Source organism: Gasterosteus aculeatus, chromosome 4 (assembly GCF_964276395.1).
Source record: "Gasterosteus aculeatus chromosome 4, fGasAcu3.hap1.1, whole genome shotgun sequence".
Taxonomy (NCBI): domain Eukaryota; kingdom Metazoa; phylum Chordata; class Actinopteri; order Perciformes; family Gasterosteidae; genus Gasterosteus; species Gasterosteus aculeatus.
Window position 1 is genome coordinate 29,305,870 of NC_135691.1, and position 19,152 is coordinate 29,325,021.

Sequence of the window (19,152 nt, forward strand, 5' to 3'; positions counted from 1 at the left end):
CGGGTTACCTGTGCGGTGTGTACACGTGTGCACATGATCTAGACCGTGGTTGCGTGTGCACACGTGCATACAGCTGTCACTGGCTATTAAAAACAAACATGGCCGGACTTCGCCCGCGGTGACGTATCGTAAAGCCTTTGCGGTTAAGGTCATGCGTGACGGCGTGCTGCTGTGATTGAGTCGGTATGTTTGCGTGCGCGGTCCGTGTCACCGTGAGGATCCCCATGCCGACACCCGCTGTTAATTCCCATAATTAGGTTTGTAAGGTCGGGGACTCCCATTGACCATCTATTACTCCCCGTGGCATCTGTACATGTGGGTGTGAGCGTGTCAGGGGGCGCCGGCCTGCATTTGTGCGACAAAGTCCATTAATTCCAATTGCTGGGGGTCGTGACCCCCAAATCATCAACAGAGAAGCCAATCAGCAGCCTGCTGCTCAGGGTCGCCATGGTGACACAGCTGATGGGAGTATATGGAAATGGGTGTGATTATTCCATGTTTTTTTACTGAGTGATAGACTAACAGAGAGAGAGAGAGAGAGAGAGAGTCCGAATAAGAAAACAAACCGCTAGAGGGGTTGAAGAAAATTAGTTTGGGGCAGAAATTGGATGGAAAGACAAATAAATAGTTTAACATAATGATGTATACTTTGTCTAAAGAAAAATAAATATTTAATATATCAAATCATACTAATTTTATATGGTATTAGCAAACCAATGATCAACATTTTATTTTAATAAAAGGAAGAGGAAATGAATGTGAAAATGGCTGTTTCTAAATCTGAGCTAATTTTGCCTAAACAGAAATAATAGAATCTGCAAGTTTATTGCACTTTGTGCTTTTTAAACCAGTGAATTGCAAATATAAACAATAGTATATGACTGCTGTCTGAGCTGGAAAAATGTTGTCCATTAGTTACATTCCAAAGCAGACCCAACAAACAACTCTCTCTAAATAGGCCTACTGGATAACTTATCAAGAGTTTATATCTTTAACATTAAATAATAATGTATATTTACATTTCATATAATGATCTATACATAGATCAATATGTATTTGTAACGTGTTTTATATACATTCTTGCAACTTTTTGCTGCATGACTGCATCCTCAATCAGTGATCTCACACTTACTTTCACTACATGACTCAACCTCTCAAAAGCTTTTGTTTCCATCACTCACTCCCACCTGCAATTTGTGTTTTTATCATCTTTCTCTGGTAACCTAAAAACCCCACTTCCTCCCTAGACTTTCATCCCTCTTATTTCATGAAAAGAAGAGTAGACTCAAGAGAAAAGTAACATCCGAGGCACTCCGACTTCTGAGTGTAGTAAAAAGCTATTTTTTTTCTCCCTTAAGTGTGGCTGAGATGCTCGTAAGCGCATTGGCCAGGATAACTCCGCTGCCTGGATAAAACTGTTGTGTTGGAAGTGTGCAGTCAGATAAAACTGATGCCTGAGGCAGACACCTTGTCATAGATGAGCCCACCTACACGCTCACAAACGCTCACACGCGCAGACCTTTTTTTTTATTGATCCTCTAACGTGATCTAACACAGAATGTTCAATGAACAAAAATGTCATTTTTAAATTCAAAACGGAGAGCATATCTATGATTGAGGGATTGCCTCCACGTTACAGCGTGCATCTTCAAGCTGAATAGGGAATAGTTGTTTGCTGCTACATTTATTCTGTGAAGGTCAAATTTGGCACCTTTCAAGAATCAACTGAGATGCGTGTTCTCAACTACATTAAAGTCAAAGAGTTGCTGTCGTTTAACTGGCCGCACTGTCAGGCAGATTCATCCTTGAAATCCTAAAATCCCAATTCGGTTCAACCTATATTTGCTCACTCTGGAATGGACACACTGGGACCGGGTTGACACACACCCACGTATGAACAGGTTATACACATATTATACACACTGAGCGCATACGCACCTCAATGGGTCCATTCCGATAGTAAATAGCAGTGGTTGTGACAGGAGCTGCAAGCTTCAGGTACACAGAGGAATTCATGTGCAGCGAGAGCAAAAAACCAGGTTGTTACACCGTTGACTGTTTTTTTTTTTTTTTTTTTTTTTTTTTTTTTCATCTCCTTCATGGGTTGTGACTTGTGTCACTCTCTAGGGAATTCTATCGTTATTTCATCTTTCTTTCTCTTGGCTTTTCTGATCTTTCCTCACTCTTGTTGACTGTCAATCTTGACTCAACGTTCTCTCTGTCTGACTTGTTCTTTGCGTGTCTCTCTAACTGAACATGTCACTTCAATCAAGACAAAACTTAAGTCGCTTCATCGGCAGCAACACACTGAGTTATTCAATACAAACAAAGTAGTCAACTTGTTGTTGTTGTAGTCAAACAACAAGCGTTGTAATTTTTTTAACAATGTTATAACAATAATATCCAACGTCTCTCTCATTCATGCTCTCAAGAGAATTTACCACTTTTTCGATCGTTTACATCGACACAACAACTAATGCGCCAAATCATTCGTTGCAAATGTCTCATATTACAGCCGAATCTATTAACAAAGCCGACTTTTACATCAGTGCTTACACAAAAATATTTGCGATGGCCTAACTATCTGGAAAGAGCTATTCCCCAAGCAATGTGTAATGATCTATATTTCATGCAGCTGTATAGTTTTTCACTTGCTTGGCTTGTTATGTATGAATCTAATATTTAATGTGAAGTTTAATGGGTGTAATAACACTCATTTCTGAGGGGTTTTTCCCCCCTTGTATAGGGAGAAACTCGTGATGCAGTGCACAGCCAACCAAGCAATACAGAACCACAAATCAGAGAAAGTGTATGTTAATCGGTGCAGAATTGCTGTATAAACTATATTTACACCTACGTACATTACATTACATTGACAAACACACGGCAGACCAAAAAGCCTGTTCAGTGTTTTATCTGCACCACAATGTGGGCTCAGGTAAAGGAATTACATGAGGTCACAAAACAATAATTTCCCTCCGTAAATATTTATTTAACTTGAGGGGACACAAAGTGATGACAGCATATTTCACCATTAGCTATGGGAGATACAATATCTCATGAAGGTGACAATATAACCGAGCAGTGTGAAAAGATTGCAGAGTATGTGTGTGTGTGTGTGTGTGTATATATGTATATATATATATATATATATTCTCTGTGAAGGTTACCATGGGACTTTAGTTCCTTTTTGCAGCTGCCTAATGGAGGTTGTGCTGTAACTTCCATCCCACTTAATAGGCCAACACAGAAGATTATCTAATGTTTAAACGCACACACACAAAAGCCTTGCGTTTCCCTCGTTGGATATGAAATATTAATGCAGTGGAGAGTGTTGGTTAATAGTGAAATTATCTTAAAGACTACGAGACTGTAGCTTTCAGCCCTTCCTGTCCGAGCACAAGGATCCTTTTATCTCTAGATAAGAAACTAAACTTTTGAAATCTTCACCCGACACTAGTGATGCGTGTATGGATCATTCCGTTGCAGATTCACTCAGTTCCAGGAGTTAATTAGACCCTGACTTAGCTCAGCATGCACACATTTTTGCCCTCATGCACAAACGCATGTTCGCTAGCTGGAAATAGACCATATCCTAACGAGGTCGATGGGGAAGGAGAGCTATTAGGCTCGCAGTGCTGGATAAACTGTTCCCTCCCCTGTGAAAAGGCCTCAGGGCCCAACAGACCCAAAGATGGAGGCAAACACAGATGGAGCTGGACAATTAGAATTTGACGGAGAGAGACAGATTGCAGAGTGTGAGACAGAAAGGCCGACAGACAGTATTTTATGACTCTCCGGCATTAGTTTCCAGTATGTGAGATGAAGTGTCATTTAACCACAGTGAAATGACCATTTTTCATCTTCTTGGAGAAGATGTGGTTAGGTGACTCCGAGTGCACATGTGCTTACGGCTGACTGATGAGACGCTGTCTCACATCCATGCTCGGTATAATGCATGTGTTTGAAACCAAAATTATGCATGCAGAAGAAGAAACTAACAAAAATGGTTTGAAAAACTGTCTTCACAGAAACTTATCACAATGTGTTCCTATGCATGAACAAAGATTGTGAAATGGTATCAACTCTGATGAGAATATTCCTCCCAACTTCAAACCTGAAAATAAAACCTAGATATTCAGTGTTCATTTTTCTTTTCAATGTAATTGAGACTTGAATGTCAAACGAGAAGGGTGTGATTGAGGGGACGATGACTTCGTGCATGATGAAAATCCAATACAAGTCAACCCAGAGCTTCATTTGTCAATGTTTTTATTTCGTTCCGTTTTGTCCCATGACTCATGTGTGTATCTAGAAATGTGTGGATCCAATGCATGATCCACACATTTAAACACTGGATGTGTATGAGTCTGTCTGGGCATGAATAGCCCAGAGTGTGTGTGTGCAGATATAATTGCACATAAAAATGCTACGTGCACTCTCTCTCTCTCACACACACACACACACACACACACACACACACACACACACACACATCTAGAGATGTCGGTTAGAGAAAACAAGTGTTTCTCCACAATACCTTCCTTCCTCAACCACAATACCTCCCCCTCCTCCCCCTTATTTGTTTATTTCCTCTTTCCAATAACTTCCTTTCTATTTATTGGTTCTCATTCCCACTTCGCTTTAGTTTTTTCTGTTAGGTTTCATCCCTACACACGCTCATTGACATCATTGCACTTATTCTCTCCCTTTACTTGTCTGTTTTCCATTCCACATTGTGTGTGTGTGTGTGTGTGTGTGTGTGTGTGTGTGTGTGTGTGTGTGTGTTTGTGTGTGTGTGTGTGTGTGTGTGTGTGTGTACATATCTATATCTCTATACATCGATGTATATGCTTGTTCAAGAGGTGGAAGACCGGAGCTCGCTGACACAGAACGACAACAAACCAAAATGAGGTTTGGTTGTGTGAAAGCTGTGCAGCAGCGAGATTAATAAAGAACAGACCGACAAAAGGAAAATGGAAAAAAAGAGAGCTGTCGACTAGAGGCGAGTTGTGCCGGAACAGTTCTTCAGCATATTATGAATTCTGATTAATCAATGTTTTATATCAGCGCTATCAGCAGTAATATACATTGTTAATAATGTAGCAATGTAATATAAATTAGGCACTTACGTCTCCAGCACCACATTACTCCTGAAAGGATCTGTCCCAGTGAGTTGCTCTGTACAAAGCAGCACATTTAGGTTTATTACAGCTCTTGTTTTTTTTTGGTCTTGCCATTAGTAATAATAACAAGTGTGAGTGGCAGCTTAAGAGTAATGTCATGAATTACTGCCGTACCCTTCAACAAAAACATGTTGTGTTCTTGGTATGTTAAGTGATGTTAAAATCTGAAGGTTATAACCCAGACTTCAAACCTCTTCATTCAACTCTGACCCACTTTACTTGCGCCAACTATCTTACTTGCAAGGAAGGATAATTACCATCATTTAATGTGTGCTCCAATTCCAGAAATGTGCTCACAATGTTGTGCTGATTTAGCTCCTGGTTCTGTAAAGTTAATAAGATATATACTCAAGGTCACTACAATGATATTGTACTAATACAAACAACCGTTGCCCTGCATAGTTGGTCAATCCGTCATTAAATATTCAATTGGCTTTTCTCATTGTCCTAAAACTGATTTACTGCAGCAACATTTTTGAGGATTAATCTTTTATTTTTCGCTTGTCGCACTCATCCATACTCATTAGATGAAGGATATTTGGCATCGACCGCTGCCTCTACACTCGCGAACGTCAGGCACACGTTTTGCACAAAGTAGACGTAAAAGTTCTCACACGCTGACGTGAATCTGATGACTAACATTCACTTGCGTAGCGATGTATTGACATAACCCTTTGCTTCAGTGTTCTCTTGTCAAGTCCTGTACAGCACAATTCCTGTCCGCTGCGCCTTTTCTGTTTTCCCCCATCAATTATTCATGATGTTGTTTGCAAATTGGCCCTAAAGCTCGCTCAGAGCCAGACCAGCGTGTTCATGACAAGAGAACGCCGCATGTGTAGTGTGGAATGTGAAAGTTACTTGTTGGTTCATCTTTCAATTTTCCACCCATCATGACATGTAAATCCCAAAACATTGTGGTTTTGTGTTAACAATGTTTTATAAATGTCTTTGAATTAATTTTCAAGTCAATTCGCTGACATATTTTTGATTAATGAAAGAAAAGCTAATCAAGCAGGTTTTATGCGAGTGCATTCATCACCATCTGAGTCTAATGACATATATATATATATATATATATATATATATATATATATATATTTCCTCACTTAATTATTTCGAAATTGATCTCATCTGCATCTTAAAATGGAAAATAAACGTACGTGTAGACGTTTGTAAAACTCGATAGGAACTGAAAAAGAAGAGAATTGACCCTAACCCTAATTGTTGTTTAATTAAGGAGCTTGTCCAAACCATTAGTCTATTTGTCATCCATGATGCATCAATCACACTGTGTGTAAAACCTGGCTGGCACGCTGGCTCTTCGGGGCATCCATCAAAGCATTTAGCCCGTCAGAATTCCCGCGTCAGCCTCCACCCGCCGCCTTAACGTATTGGATTGTGTTTGCGTGAGACACGGACAGCACTGGCGCCACTAGAAAGGCATTGAGGCCCATTTTCAGTGGATCCACCAGCATCAATCGTACTATTGAGCCAGCTGCCAAATGGACCGGGAGACGCGTGAGGCATGGCTCTGACTTTTGGGCTCAGAAGTGTTTGTTTAACCGAACAGCATGTGGGCGGGAGCATAAAGTACCAACACAACAATGGGTTCAGTCGTTTCGTTATCAAAGTCAAAGTGCGACGCGCTGTATGCTTGGCAGGTTTGTTACACTTTGTCAAACCATACAGCGAGACTTCTGCCCCTTTTAAGGAAGATCTAATAACTCTATAGTCGGGCAGATTGTCATGATTGTGTTTTCTGCTACACATTTCTGGTGTGATTGGAGCTTAGCAATTTCACAGTACCTCGGTAGAGCTCTTTCCTCAACTCTTATACACCTCTTTATTAAAAAAAAATGTCATTCAAAGCCTCAGGAGACATGTTTGTTACTGGGGAAGTGGCGGTAAAATGTCAGCAAACAGCCAATTCCACATATTGCATTAGTATATACTAATAGTACTTGTATTTCACAGAGTGCATCATCCAGCATCTGTTACACCTGCAGTGTCTAAAATCCATCTATTCTGCATCAAGGATGCGGAGCCTCAAAGGGTAAAAAATAATGACAGGAGAAACACTTCTGATTAGCTCAAGGTTTCATGTTCAAAAGGAATCTGTTTTTCTCTCTGTGGTAAAGTCAAAGTAGGATTTCAGCACTTTCCATCGTACTTGTTAAGTCAGATTTCGATTGGTGTTGTATCAGTTATCCTAAAATCAGTTTGAGTCATTGCACCTTCACATCTGCATTGATGTCAGAGATTATTCAAGGAGGATCTCATCTAGTTTTAGAAACATTTGAAGAAGTCTGATTCAAAATGCAGCATCAATTATGAATAAAGATGAAAAATATCACCAGGCTTAATCTGTCAAAGATGTCTTTCTAAAGTACTGGGTAGCGGCTGTAAAACTTTTGTCATCCAGAAACTTTAGAGGTGAAATATTTTCTACAGACACACAATTAGTAATAGCAGATGTCATGATTTTTAACCAGTAAATAAAAAAAAAAAATGTATCAAGAAATATTGTTCCTGCCATGCCTGTGGCCTTTACTAGATCCAACCAAGATGAGTAACGCCTTTTTATACTGATCCAGAAACGGATCACAGCACCTGGCCTGCACGCCGATGTAAAAGGAACAATTAACCAACCACAGTAACGACTCTGATGGAGACATTGAGATGATTGCATCCTTGTAGAGCTTTTGGTTTGCAGAAGAAAGTCACTTTTTAACTGTCCTTGTGTCTGAGTCTTTTGTTGGGGCAATTCTCAATGCAGATCCTTCCTTCCTTGCCAAGCCGCCAAGCTGCCTGTGGTCTCTGATGCCATTAACACTGCAGAAAGACTGAATTTAATTTACAAGCTGCTGGCTGGAAATGGAATAGAGTGTAATGTCAAACAGGGTGCATATTAACACACAACCACGTTCTCCATCCATCTCTACCTCTCCGTCTCAAGCCGTATCTCTGCTTTCACATTTCTCTTCACAGGGACATGTGTACTAAGGACAGACTGCACCGTTTGAAATGCATCACAACGGCATAATAAAGATGTCTCCCTCTTTTGCACCTGCACGAACACATTATGGACAGAGATGAAATGAGCGGATTTGTGGCCACTAGCTGTTGCTAGCTGCAGACAACACGCTGACAAATCCAGTGTTGTACCGTTCGCACACACACACACACACACACACACACACACACACACACACCGAGGCACACGCACACGCTTCCCTCGCTCCGGTTAAAACCACCTGACGCAACCCCGGGAAACGGAGACAGTAGTGCTCTCCAAGTTAGCGCCACTCCAAGCGGAAGCGGTCGTGCAACTGTCTCAGGGCAGGATTGCGCTGTCTTGCGATACGCTGATTAATGATGCATCGTGTCGTTTCACAGCGTGGAGGAATTCTCATTATCTCACGACACCGCGAGCCGTTGCTCAATGTGTGGCAATTTGTTGTACTTTATGCTGCGCGTCGAAGGCGAACACACATGCACGTACTGATGCGTTGCAAAAAAAAAAAAAAAGGAGGCTGGCTTTTTGACCAATGTGAGGAAGTAATGAGGCTGGTTACGAATACTGAGTGCAATCAGTAATTTATGGGTCGGTTATGAAAGGCAAGATAAACACTCTCAGTATTTCCTTATTGATGTCGTTATTCCGAGGCCATTTGGAAAGGTTAAACTCTCCTGCTCTCTTTTTACATAAAGGGAATGTTAGTTTCCGACTAATTTGGCTTCACCCTTATTCGGACATCCAAGTTCTACTGCTCCTTTGAAACGGCAGCAGCTTGTGACCTTGGTCTACACTTTGTCAAAAGAAGCTCGCTCTCATTTGCATGATTTTTGAAGTCAATCAAAGATCAAATTCAGTCCATTTCGCACAACGTTACAGCATGTGACATATACAACATAGTCAATACATCGCTGCGCAGGATTCTCCACTTGAAACCGTCTAAAGTGGCGACCAGAGAGAGAGATATCTAGCGTTCATAATACCTCCATCTGTTGGGCAGACAGTCGGCGCTACAGCCGATGAGAGCGTGAAACTCCAGTCCAGGGGAAACCTGAGCAGAGGCGCGTTTGCTTTTTCACATTTAAATCACCGGCCAAAATAGTTGTTGCTGCTCCTGGTGTGTTGCGTGTTCGCCTGAGCGACTGACACAGTGAATTATCTCTTGTGGAAATGGCAAATGTCAACAACCATAACTTTGACGTGGTTCGGAGACAGGATCTTTTCCTGGTCAAAGATCTTGTCGTGTGTGACCTCCTATTATCGGTCACTCATGCATTTTGAACTTGAGCTCATGATTTCAAAATATCACTAGCAGTTAAGGAAGAAATCATGAATATTGTAAACCTTATGATACAGTCCGATATCATACAAAGAGGTACAGTTTACCATAAACTTTTACATTGAAAATAAATATTAATATTTATTCTTTGCTGGCGCTTTTACGGTCACATAGGAGTATTTATATGCAATAGGCTCCATGTATTGGAATGGGTTTAAAAAAGACCATGTGTGTCTTGTTAAAAACCTGATCTATAATTATAGCAGAGCATTAGAGGGTTAACTCAAGGGCCTTCTGCTGATGAGCGAGACTGTATGAAGACTTTTCAGAATAGACTGTCCACAGGCACTAATAAATATATAAACATATATTGCTTTCTGGTTTATGTGGCACAGATGACCAACTACCAGGTGCTTGAATCCATATTTTGAACTGCTGTGAGAGGTTCTTGGTATTCAGTTTGATTGAATATGCAGTATAATCATTCAAGTAGTTTTAGAGACTGCAGCGCTTCTGCACTGTGCTCTTACGCACTGGATCAACGCAATCCGGTGCATAAAACGTATGAATAGCCGAGGTCGATGTGTTTGTGTGTGTGTGTGTGTGCACAGTTGTTTGTGATTATGACAATATGCCACTACACAATACGCATAGAATAGTGTGTTTCCTGTGTCTTACCTGTGTGAGCGTTCCTAAGAGAAGCTAAAGAGGCTCCGTGGAAGATTAGACTCCCGGGATCTTCTCAATTTAATACGAGTTCAAAACAAACAATCAAAGTAAATCTGCCGTATTATGTGATATGCTTAAAATAACAAGTCGCATTGTCAAATATAGTTACTCGTGTTCTGTTGTCTGTATATTTACAATGTGACAAATGTTTGAAGACCTTAACAGCAGGCTGGCTTCCTTCTGGGCTTTGCTGCACCTGTAACCACACCCAGCCGGGATATCATGTTATCCATCAAACAGTGCTGTGTGCTTCTGTGTGAATTGGTTCTATTAGCTAGGAAGACAGCTCAATGCCCTACATCCTAAAAGGAGACAAACTGTAGCAGCATCATGACGTATGGAGATCAGATGCCACAAGAAAGTCTCAGTTCAGTTAAAAGAGGCTTTGTTCCCGAAAAAAAGATTTTTTTATACAACTTCCTTGCAATGAACATAATAATTTCACCTTCAAATGGATAAAAAGATTTATTTGTAAATGCTTTAATCCAGCGGCGCTGAATCCAATTGTTTCAGCCTTTAGCCTAAATGGCTGATCTGCACTATTTATCAGTTCTCTGCTTGAATTAAAGCGCCGTAAAATATCCGAGCGTCGACTTCCATGAACTCATTGTCGAACCCTAAACCCACATTCATTGAACAGGGCGGCGGTTCCCCTTAGATCGGTGGCATGAGCAGCAAATTGGCTCCCAATTGGATCCATCAAGGCAGTTAGGCAGTCGGCTAATTGCATTAGCTTCACCTTGCTGCACTTCTGTATTGGTTTGTGTTATCTCACCCTGCTTCTTGGAGGCTTAGCAGCATCAATCTCACCGCTGCTACAAGAAGCCCAGGGCCTCATTAGCAGTGTTTGGAAGGTATCAGCCCCACGCCATTAAAATGTGTTGTCATAGAGAAGAAAAAACGCATCCATCCGAGGCAAAGGTTATTAAGGCAGCGACAAACGACACGTTGGTCAACTCTGATGAGCTACAAGTTGGTCATAAGTTGTGCTTTTGTCAAGCCCGTGCAGAATGCAACATCAGAGTGAGAGAGAGAGAGAGATATATGATAGTTCTCTTGCTCTGTTCCTCTTTCTTTTTTCTGCTACACACACACACATCAGTTGTCTGGTTGCTTTTCTTCCTCCAAGCACACACAGCTTCTTTTTATATGTGCTGAGCAGCTCTGGCATCCAGGGATTGAGAGGAGATGATTAGTCCGACCTGGTGATCCGCTGCTTGGCGGGACAACATGATGTAGAAACAATGCTGACACACTGAGGCTCTCTTTCCACAGCAGTCGCCACTAACAACAAACACACAAATACAGACGTTCATACAAAACACCGACAGCCGCCTATAACTGTGGCATTCTCATGTCATTCTCCGGACCCCATTAATTCCTTATGGATTCCAATATTGATTGAGGAGCCTCTGGTGTTGTTAATTCAGCTCAGGCCAGACAGGTTTTGATTTAAGTTGTGTTGCCTGAAGGTGACTGCTACTTGTAAGAAACGGGGGAATTGAGCTTCAGCAAAGGCAGTGAGGGGATCTAGACAGTAAAGAGAGGTGCAGAAAGAGGCAATAAGAGCGTGACTGGAGAGGAGAACGCGTGAACAAGAGGGTGAAGGAGAACGAGGCAGAGAATCCGAAGAAAGGACACAAAACAAAAGGCAACAACAAAATGTATATTCAGAGAAGGAATGAGCTGAAGCATTGAAATTAGGAAGAAGGCCTTGAACTTTATCGTGAAAACCACAAATGAATGTTTCAATCAATTACTTTTTCCCATCGTAATGCATCAAAGAGGTTTTATTTTCTCTCAGTTCTTTTTTCATTAGCTCATTATGCTAATGACTCATTGCATAAAACCCTCTCAATAAATCACAGCTAGGAGGTTATCTGTGTGCGTGCATGTGTGAATGCATTTGCCAGATAAATAGGGGGAATATGTTTATGAGTGTATGCACACATGTTCAGTGTGGATGCCCGCAGGCGTTAAGGACAGTGTTTTATCGACAATTCATTAGTGATTTGAGCATTGAATTGCTTAAATAATCTGCAGTCATTAATTATAGGCTGCAGTCATAAGGAAAATCAAATGGCTTTAGAAAACAGAAGAGAGACACACTAGATAGCAAAAGATGTTGGTTTTAAATGTGTAGAATTTAACCGCAGCATGCAAATAGCCCTGAACACCCTGTCATGAGGAAATAATTCTGAAAGAGGATTAGATTTTGTCTTCTCTGAGCCCACGGCTCTCTTTCTTACAAGGAAATGCCATTATCAGCGGCTCAAAAGATGTAAAGGAGGAACATGTTGTTCTCTCTTCGGCAACTTTGCTACCAGGGTGAGAATGGACTAAGAGGCGTTATTTGTCATTGTCAGGCTGAGTGCCCTGCTACCTGTCGGATGGTCAACCTGCAGTGCGCAAGTACTTTTTCCTGTGTTTGAATTCCCCTTTTACCCCTTAAAAGTTTTGGGTTACTTCACCCTAATTTAACCTTTCATTTTTTCCTTTCTCACCTTTTTCACTTTCTTCCACTTGGTCTCTGCCTGTAATGATGTGATTGTTCACATTCCACCATGCTCTCCATGTTGCGCAGCCCTGGAACGCGCTGGCTGGACTGCGCTTGACGTCCTGGACAGAGTCCCTTGGCTCTGGTCACAACATCGAAACTTCGTCGTCTTTTCAGAGTCACCCACGTGAGCAACTGACGCTCTCCTTCTTTCTCCTTTAGGCTTAGAAAAGGTGGGTCGCGATTCCAGTTACGAACAAGAGGGCAAGGTGCAGTTTGTGATGGACGCGGTGTACGCCATGGCCCACGCGCTGCATCGCATGCACCGGGAGCTCTGCTACGGATACCCGGGCCTCTGCCCGCGCATGGCCAGCAGCATCGACGGCAAGGAGCTGCTCAGCTACATTCGGGCCGTCAACTTCAACGGTGAGTCGCGTGCAGACGTTCGCGCACGCTCACGCAGGCTCACGCGGAGCCGTTGTGACACCAAAAGTGATTAACAGCGATTAGGCTGTGAAATGCTGGGTTAGTACTTCAAATTACGGCCTTCAATTACATTGTGCGTTGTTACTCCAGAGTTTATCCACCTTGAGCCCGACTGATTCAGTTCAGACGTTAACAAGCTAAGCCCAGTGCTGCCTGTAATATGGTTTATCCTTATTAAAAAAAAAACCATGGCATTCTTTTCACTGACAAAATGAATTAATTGTGCTGCTTTCCCGAGATATAATATCGGCTTATATTTTGCTTATGTGGTGTGTATCACTTTGAACCTGGAGTGCACAGTATTTAATTTCCCTCCATGATTTCCTCCGACGTTGACACAATTAAGTGTGTGAAAGACATTTAGAATTTCCTTCCAAATAATATCAGACACATCATTTTAATATTCTCACATTTACGCATTTGTGGTTACGGTTGCTACTTTTATGGCTGCTTTTTCATTTCCTGTGTTCTTCCGTCACGAACTGTGTGGAAAATACACAAAGCGAGGGAGTATTATTACAGGACATCACAGGAATCCTGTAATTGTAATTGTAGAAGATTGTAATTGTTTAAATGTGTGTGTTGGAATGTCTGCAAAATATCCGCCTGTCATCGGTAGAGGTGTCAACAAACGACTTTCAGGAAGGCTGTGATTGCTCTTTCCTTCTGCAACAGCAGGTTTGTGTTCAGCTGTGTGTCTCGGTATTGCTGGCCTGGAGGTTAGAGAAAGCATCCCATAATCCACATGGTCTAAAACGTTCTACCCCATTGGGTCATTGAACCCTTCTCACTTACTGACATCTCTGGCTGTATTCTGGGAGAACACAAAATAAACTGGATCAGATGGAGTAGAAACCATATGTTTGATCTTGCTTTGCACCTGTTTCAATGCCTTTCACACTTCTACAGAACATTCCAATTAGTCTGGGACAATAGGAAAGTTGTGAGTTGAATGGAGACACATGCGTAATGGACGTCACTTCATCATGCAGCTTGTTTTTTTTAGAGGACCATATGATTTTGATGATTTCATATTGCTCATCAAGCCAATGGCCTGAGTTCATTCCTGGAGTAATGTGTTTACATTTGAGATCATCACAGGAAAGTTAAATCTACAGCCGCATATGTGCATAATGTGCTATATTGATGTGCTATATTGCATTTATTCATGATAAGGCCAAGCAGAATCACGTGAAAAGCAGCACCCCAAAATCTGACACCTTTATAACCCAATAGAACATTTCTATTCTTTTTTTACGGGTTCTAAACTACGAATGGAACAAAAAAGCTTGTGTCCTGTATAGATAAAAACCATCTGAAAACCGCATAATATCCAGAGAGAATGGGTGCAATACTTTGGACACATCAATCGAGTTAAGAGTTGGGAATGTAGAAATTGGGCACATGATGGTAGATTGTAGAAAATGTAAATTGGTGCTAGATGTATTCCTGCAAGAAATTGCTATATTAACTTTAATATAATAACATGTTTCCTGAAAAGACCCAGCGGGGCTCAGGACTTGGAGCACGAGATGTGCTTAGTGTAGGTGTTAGCGACTCTGGAAAGGTGCACAAGGCTTATCTCTTTTCCTGAGATCCTCTTGCAGATGCCTTTGTTTTGACCATAAGGGGGTGTGAGGATTGTCGCCTGATACTCACAAATAACTTGACGAGCCTCGCCAAGGCAGTTACATAGCGGGGATGGACAAAAGCGACAGTTGTCCCGGACAAATGAAAACATTGGATCGACCCTTTATTACTCTGATAGCATTTTCCTTTTGCAGAAAGCTCAAGCAAATTGTCTAAGATACTGAAGACAATGTGAAATGAATATTCATACAACATTCAAGAACGAAAATGTCTAAAAGCCCTTTGACAGACGGATAAAATGTTTGCTGGGAGGCTCTCATCTGGGTCGTTTAGATTCACAGGAGCCCGTGTTTAAGCCTGCTTCTTCACCTAGTGTTTGTGTGTTAAGGTCTGGGTTTATTTCAGTGTTCCAACTAAAGGTATGTTCATAATTGACCTGTTTTAGGTTCCACATGGCATTGATAACACTAAAGAAGAGAAGGGGCAAAGATGGAGGTAGTTCTATCTCTCTTTGTGTGTCTGTGGTCAGTAGAGCGAGAGGCCAACAATAAGCATGTATTATGACAACTTGACCTACAAAGTAAAACGTGTGTTGGTGCAGGAAAGCGACATGGGGACACAATGAAATGTGGCAATGGACTGACGTAAGTAGCATTTCATTATTTAGAGGTCTTCAACCCTTGGAAACTGGGGTGTCATCCCCTCCAACAAGATTGGCATCCTTAAGACTTCTTCTTTGTTATAACAGTCAGCGATGTATTGCATTCAATAATATATGCAAACCGTGATAGATGCACATGAAGCTACGTTTCACCGTTGCAGGTGGAAAATGCAATGCAAAGTATGCAATGAAAAAAAACCATTACAATATTAGATATCGAAATGACATATAGTGGTACTGTGAGGTTTCCAAATAAAACCTTAACTTTAATAAAGACGAAGGCTGGGATATTACAGAGCAAGTACGATTAATATTAAGTAAACAAACCCAGAGGCAGCAATGACACTCGGTGCTTGTCGAGTGAGTTTATTGACTAACCCAACGACACACACATGTCCGTGCACATCAACGCTATACAGAAAGACACGTGCACACACAAGGCCTTCATGAGCAATGGAATCCAAATGTCAGGCCATATCTATACTGCTACATTTCTATTCTAAAATGCATGTCTTTGTGCCACACTACTCGTGAGTTTTAGAGCAACAAAAACAAGAGGAGTTTAGAAATCCTACCGAAGTTAGTTTGGAAGCCCCATGGGAAACCTCACAGTGTGGATGTCGGATACGTGGACCTTTTGAAACCGCTACTTAATTGGGTCTTACCAATGAAAAAAGTGTCCTTCTGATTCATAACGCTTTGAAAAGTAAAATAACAACAACAGCATAATATCATTGGTTACCCTTGAACTACCAGTGATCAATTCAACATGGACAATAATTATGTTGACTCAATTTGGTAATTGAAAGGCCAAGTCCCTCTGAACCTTTTCCACCCAAACATCACCAAATTGATTCCGAATTGAGCCAAAACCAAGCCAGAACAGAGGCAGAACCGAGCATTCATGTATTTGTTTATACTCACCATAAACAAATGCATTTCTTAATATCCGTATCATTTCTCCGACAAACTTTTCCGAAGCCAGAGCAAAATATTCACCAAGTATATAAATCATAAATGCGCATTACCTTTGACTCAAAGATGTTCCCTTTTATCCTGACAAAAAGGTATACAAAATAGTTCTAGTTATCGCACTTTTTATCATGGGTACACCATTTTCAGGGCAGAGGCCAAAAAAACAGCCTCAGAGTGGAAAATGGTCTAAATATAAATCAAATAAGTCCAGATCTAACATACCAAAGACCACTTCTTTCTCCTCTTGCTTCCCTGCTCTTTTGTGTAGCACAAGCTGATGCACACGGGTCCTGTCTGAGTTTTTGAATGCCCTCCTCCAAACTCAACAGCTAACGACTATTCGATTTTAATATTGCCTGTCAAGTTTTGGACGGGTTGGTAAGCAACACGCAAGTTAGAAAAGGAGAGCAACACTGATGACTTCTGCCTCCATGTATTTGTGTGTGTGCGTGTGTGTGTGTGTGTGTGTGTGTGTGTGTGTGTGTGTGTGTCTTCACGCTAGAAAATACCACCAGGCTACCAGGTTGTGTCTCCTGCTGTGGGACGAGATGGACTTCACCATGGGAACCGTCTTGCACTAATTAGAGGGGAAATGATGAACTCTATACCTGCCTTTACAACCCCAGGGAGAAGGAGAAGTAGAGGATGATAAACTCATAATGACCTCTGAGAAAACGAGACCGAGCAACACGGCACTAGAGGAGTAACTTGCTTCAAGAGGATGAACTTGACCAGGCATTAATGATGGAGAGGGTGAGAAAGAATGAAGGCGACAGAGGGGCTTATGGGAGGGGACACGACCTTGGGGGAAGATGGTGGGAGGAACATCTGTATATAACAGAAGAAGAGAAGAGTGTTTGGTGTAAGTGGGAGGGAAAGACATGACGAAAAACAGATGGACTTCTGGGTAGAAACATATGCCATTTCATTCGGAAAGGAAAAAAATAATTGTCTCATCAAGGTCGAAATAAAAAATATGAAAATAGAACTGGTGTAGCTAAGCAAATTTAAAAGGGGAGAGCTGGAGAGGCGACGAAGATGGCCTGAGATATGTCAGACTTTAGTAGGTTATCCTGACCGCGAGAAGCAATAAACTGGGGAAACAATGAGAAGGATATATTTTATATTGTATGGCGGTAGAAATAAAGAGGTGGGCGAGACAGACTCTTTAACTTTAAGTTCCGTCTTGAGAGGAAGATGACGGAGGAAACAGGCGAGTAGGCGTAGAAACTAAAAAATGCTAAACTTTCTGGGGTCAGGGCAACTTTTGGAAAGCGAAAACGGAAAGAGAAATGTCTGACTTTTATCCAGAAATAATATGTATGAGAGGGGCAATTTCTGGCTGACCAAAGGCCAAAATGTAGTTGAAAGTCAGTTTAAAAATGTTTTTTTTTTTTCTTTTATTCTGCGGATGTTATTTGATAACCCACAGTATGTCGGTTGAGGTATGATCACGGCCCTCAATGCAACCGAAAAAAACTATTTTCTAGTATAATAACCTGGGCTGTCTGAGTCCTTCAGCAGGACACACCAAGTGAACAGTTATCTGAGGGCTGCAGCTGCACACTGAAGCGGTCGTGGAAATGTGCATCATTGAACTGTAATGGGGTCTTTACAAAATAGGACATTTTGAGGAAATAGGTTTTTGAGCTGCAACTTTTATAATCAATCATTTTCTCGAAACAATTTTGAACATTTGCAGGTTCCAAATATTCAAATATGAGTTTTAAACAATCTAAACTCACTACCTCAAGCATGGGACCTCTCAAAATTTAGATTTTACACGGTTAAACCGCAATTAATTTGAAAATTAATTTGCAGATTAATTAAAATGACCATTAATTGCATCCCTAATTAATTTTTGTTTTTTTCAGAATGATGAAATAATTTATCAGTCTGTTATCCCTTTTCTGCCTGTTAAACACAGAAATAGACGCCCGAGGCGAGACGAACGAATGGAAGTTGCACATGTCTGAAGTTTAAAGATCTCCATGTAAACGTGTAGAAAGGTCAACGATTCAAATAGTATACCTTCCGGTTTTTAGAGGCGGTAGTATATCATCCGAGAGATGTCTGGAGAAATTCAGGCCCCCCTGCTTCCACCCGTCACTGAGCTCCGTGCGAGAAAGCGAAGATTCATCTAAACGTCAAATTATTTCACTCCATAGCAGTGATTCAATTTCAATTGATATCAAGTTGTGTGCATTGTTCTTTTTTACATTTGAGTGCTCCGTTACGTCACGCCAGCCCCTCCAGCACGCGGACGTCACTCCTTAGACTCGCACGTAATCTCCCACTCACTACCTGCTGATCTCTTACACGCCGCAGGCAGTAAGTAGAAGATTATGGACATCATGTCCAACCTTGTGCAGGTGGTATTGCCTCCGCTACAATGCTGGTGTCCCCTTGCGGTAATTCACTTCCACTGTGAGCTGAAGGTTGAAGAAATTGCCCGTGGAATCATTTCGATGTGTTGAGAGAATGACTGACAGGTCAAACAGAAAGTAGAACCACATTCTGTCAATTTACTGACAGCTGTTTTTTGTTTTGTTGTTGTTGTTTATAGATAGCCTTTCCTCCTCCATGTGTTGTTTTCTATTCCTCTCTTAGTCATCTAAGTGTTACATATCACCTCTTGCAAATCCGACGGACTTATTTCTCCAGGGTTGGGTCATTCACCGAAGATGAAAAAAATAAATAAAATAAAAAAAAGATATTCAAGTGAAAATGAAG

The 19,152-nt window shown here is 41.3% G+C and overlaps 1 protein-coding gene across 8 annotated transcripts in view; it reads left to right on the plus strand.

Annotated features, from left to right (window-relative positions):
- grm8a (glutamate receptor, metabotropic 8a) overlaps window positions 1-19,152 on the plus strand; it is a 229,397-nt gene that overhangs the window by 107,818 nt on the left and 102,427 nt on the right. For all 8 annotated transcript variants that reach the window (XR_013467499.1, XR_013467500.1, XR_013467497.1 and 5 more), the window contains exon 7: window positions 12,930-13,133. Coding sequence is in view for 4 of the 8 variants with exons in the window: in XM_078101852.1 (XP_077957978.1) it covers window positions 12,930-13,133 (204 nt within the window). In the remaining 4 variants the exon portion in view is untranslated. The remainder of the gene's footprint in view (window positions 1-12,929; window positions 13,134-19,152) is intronic.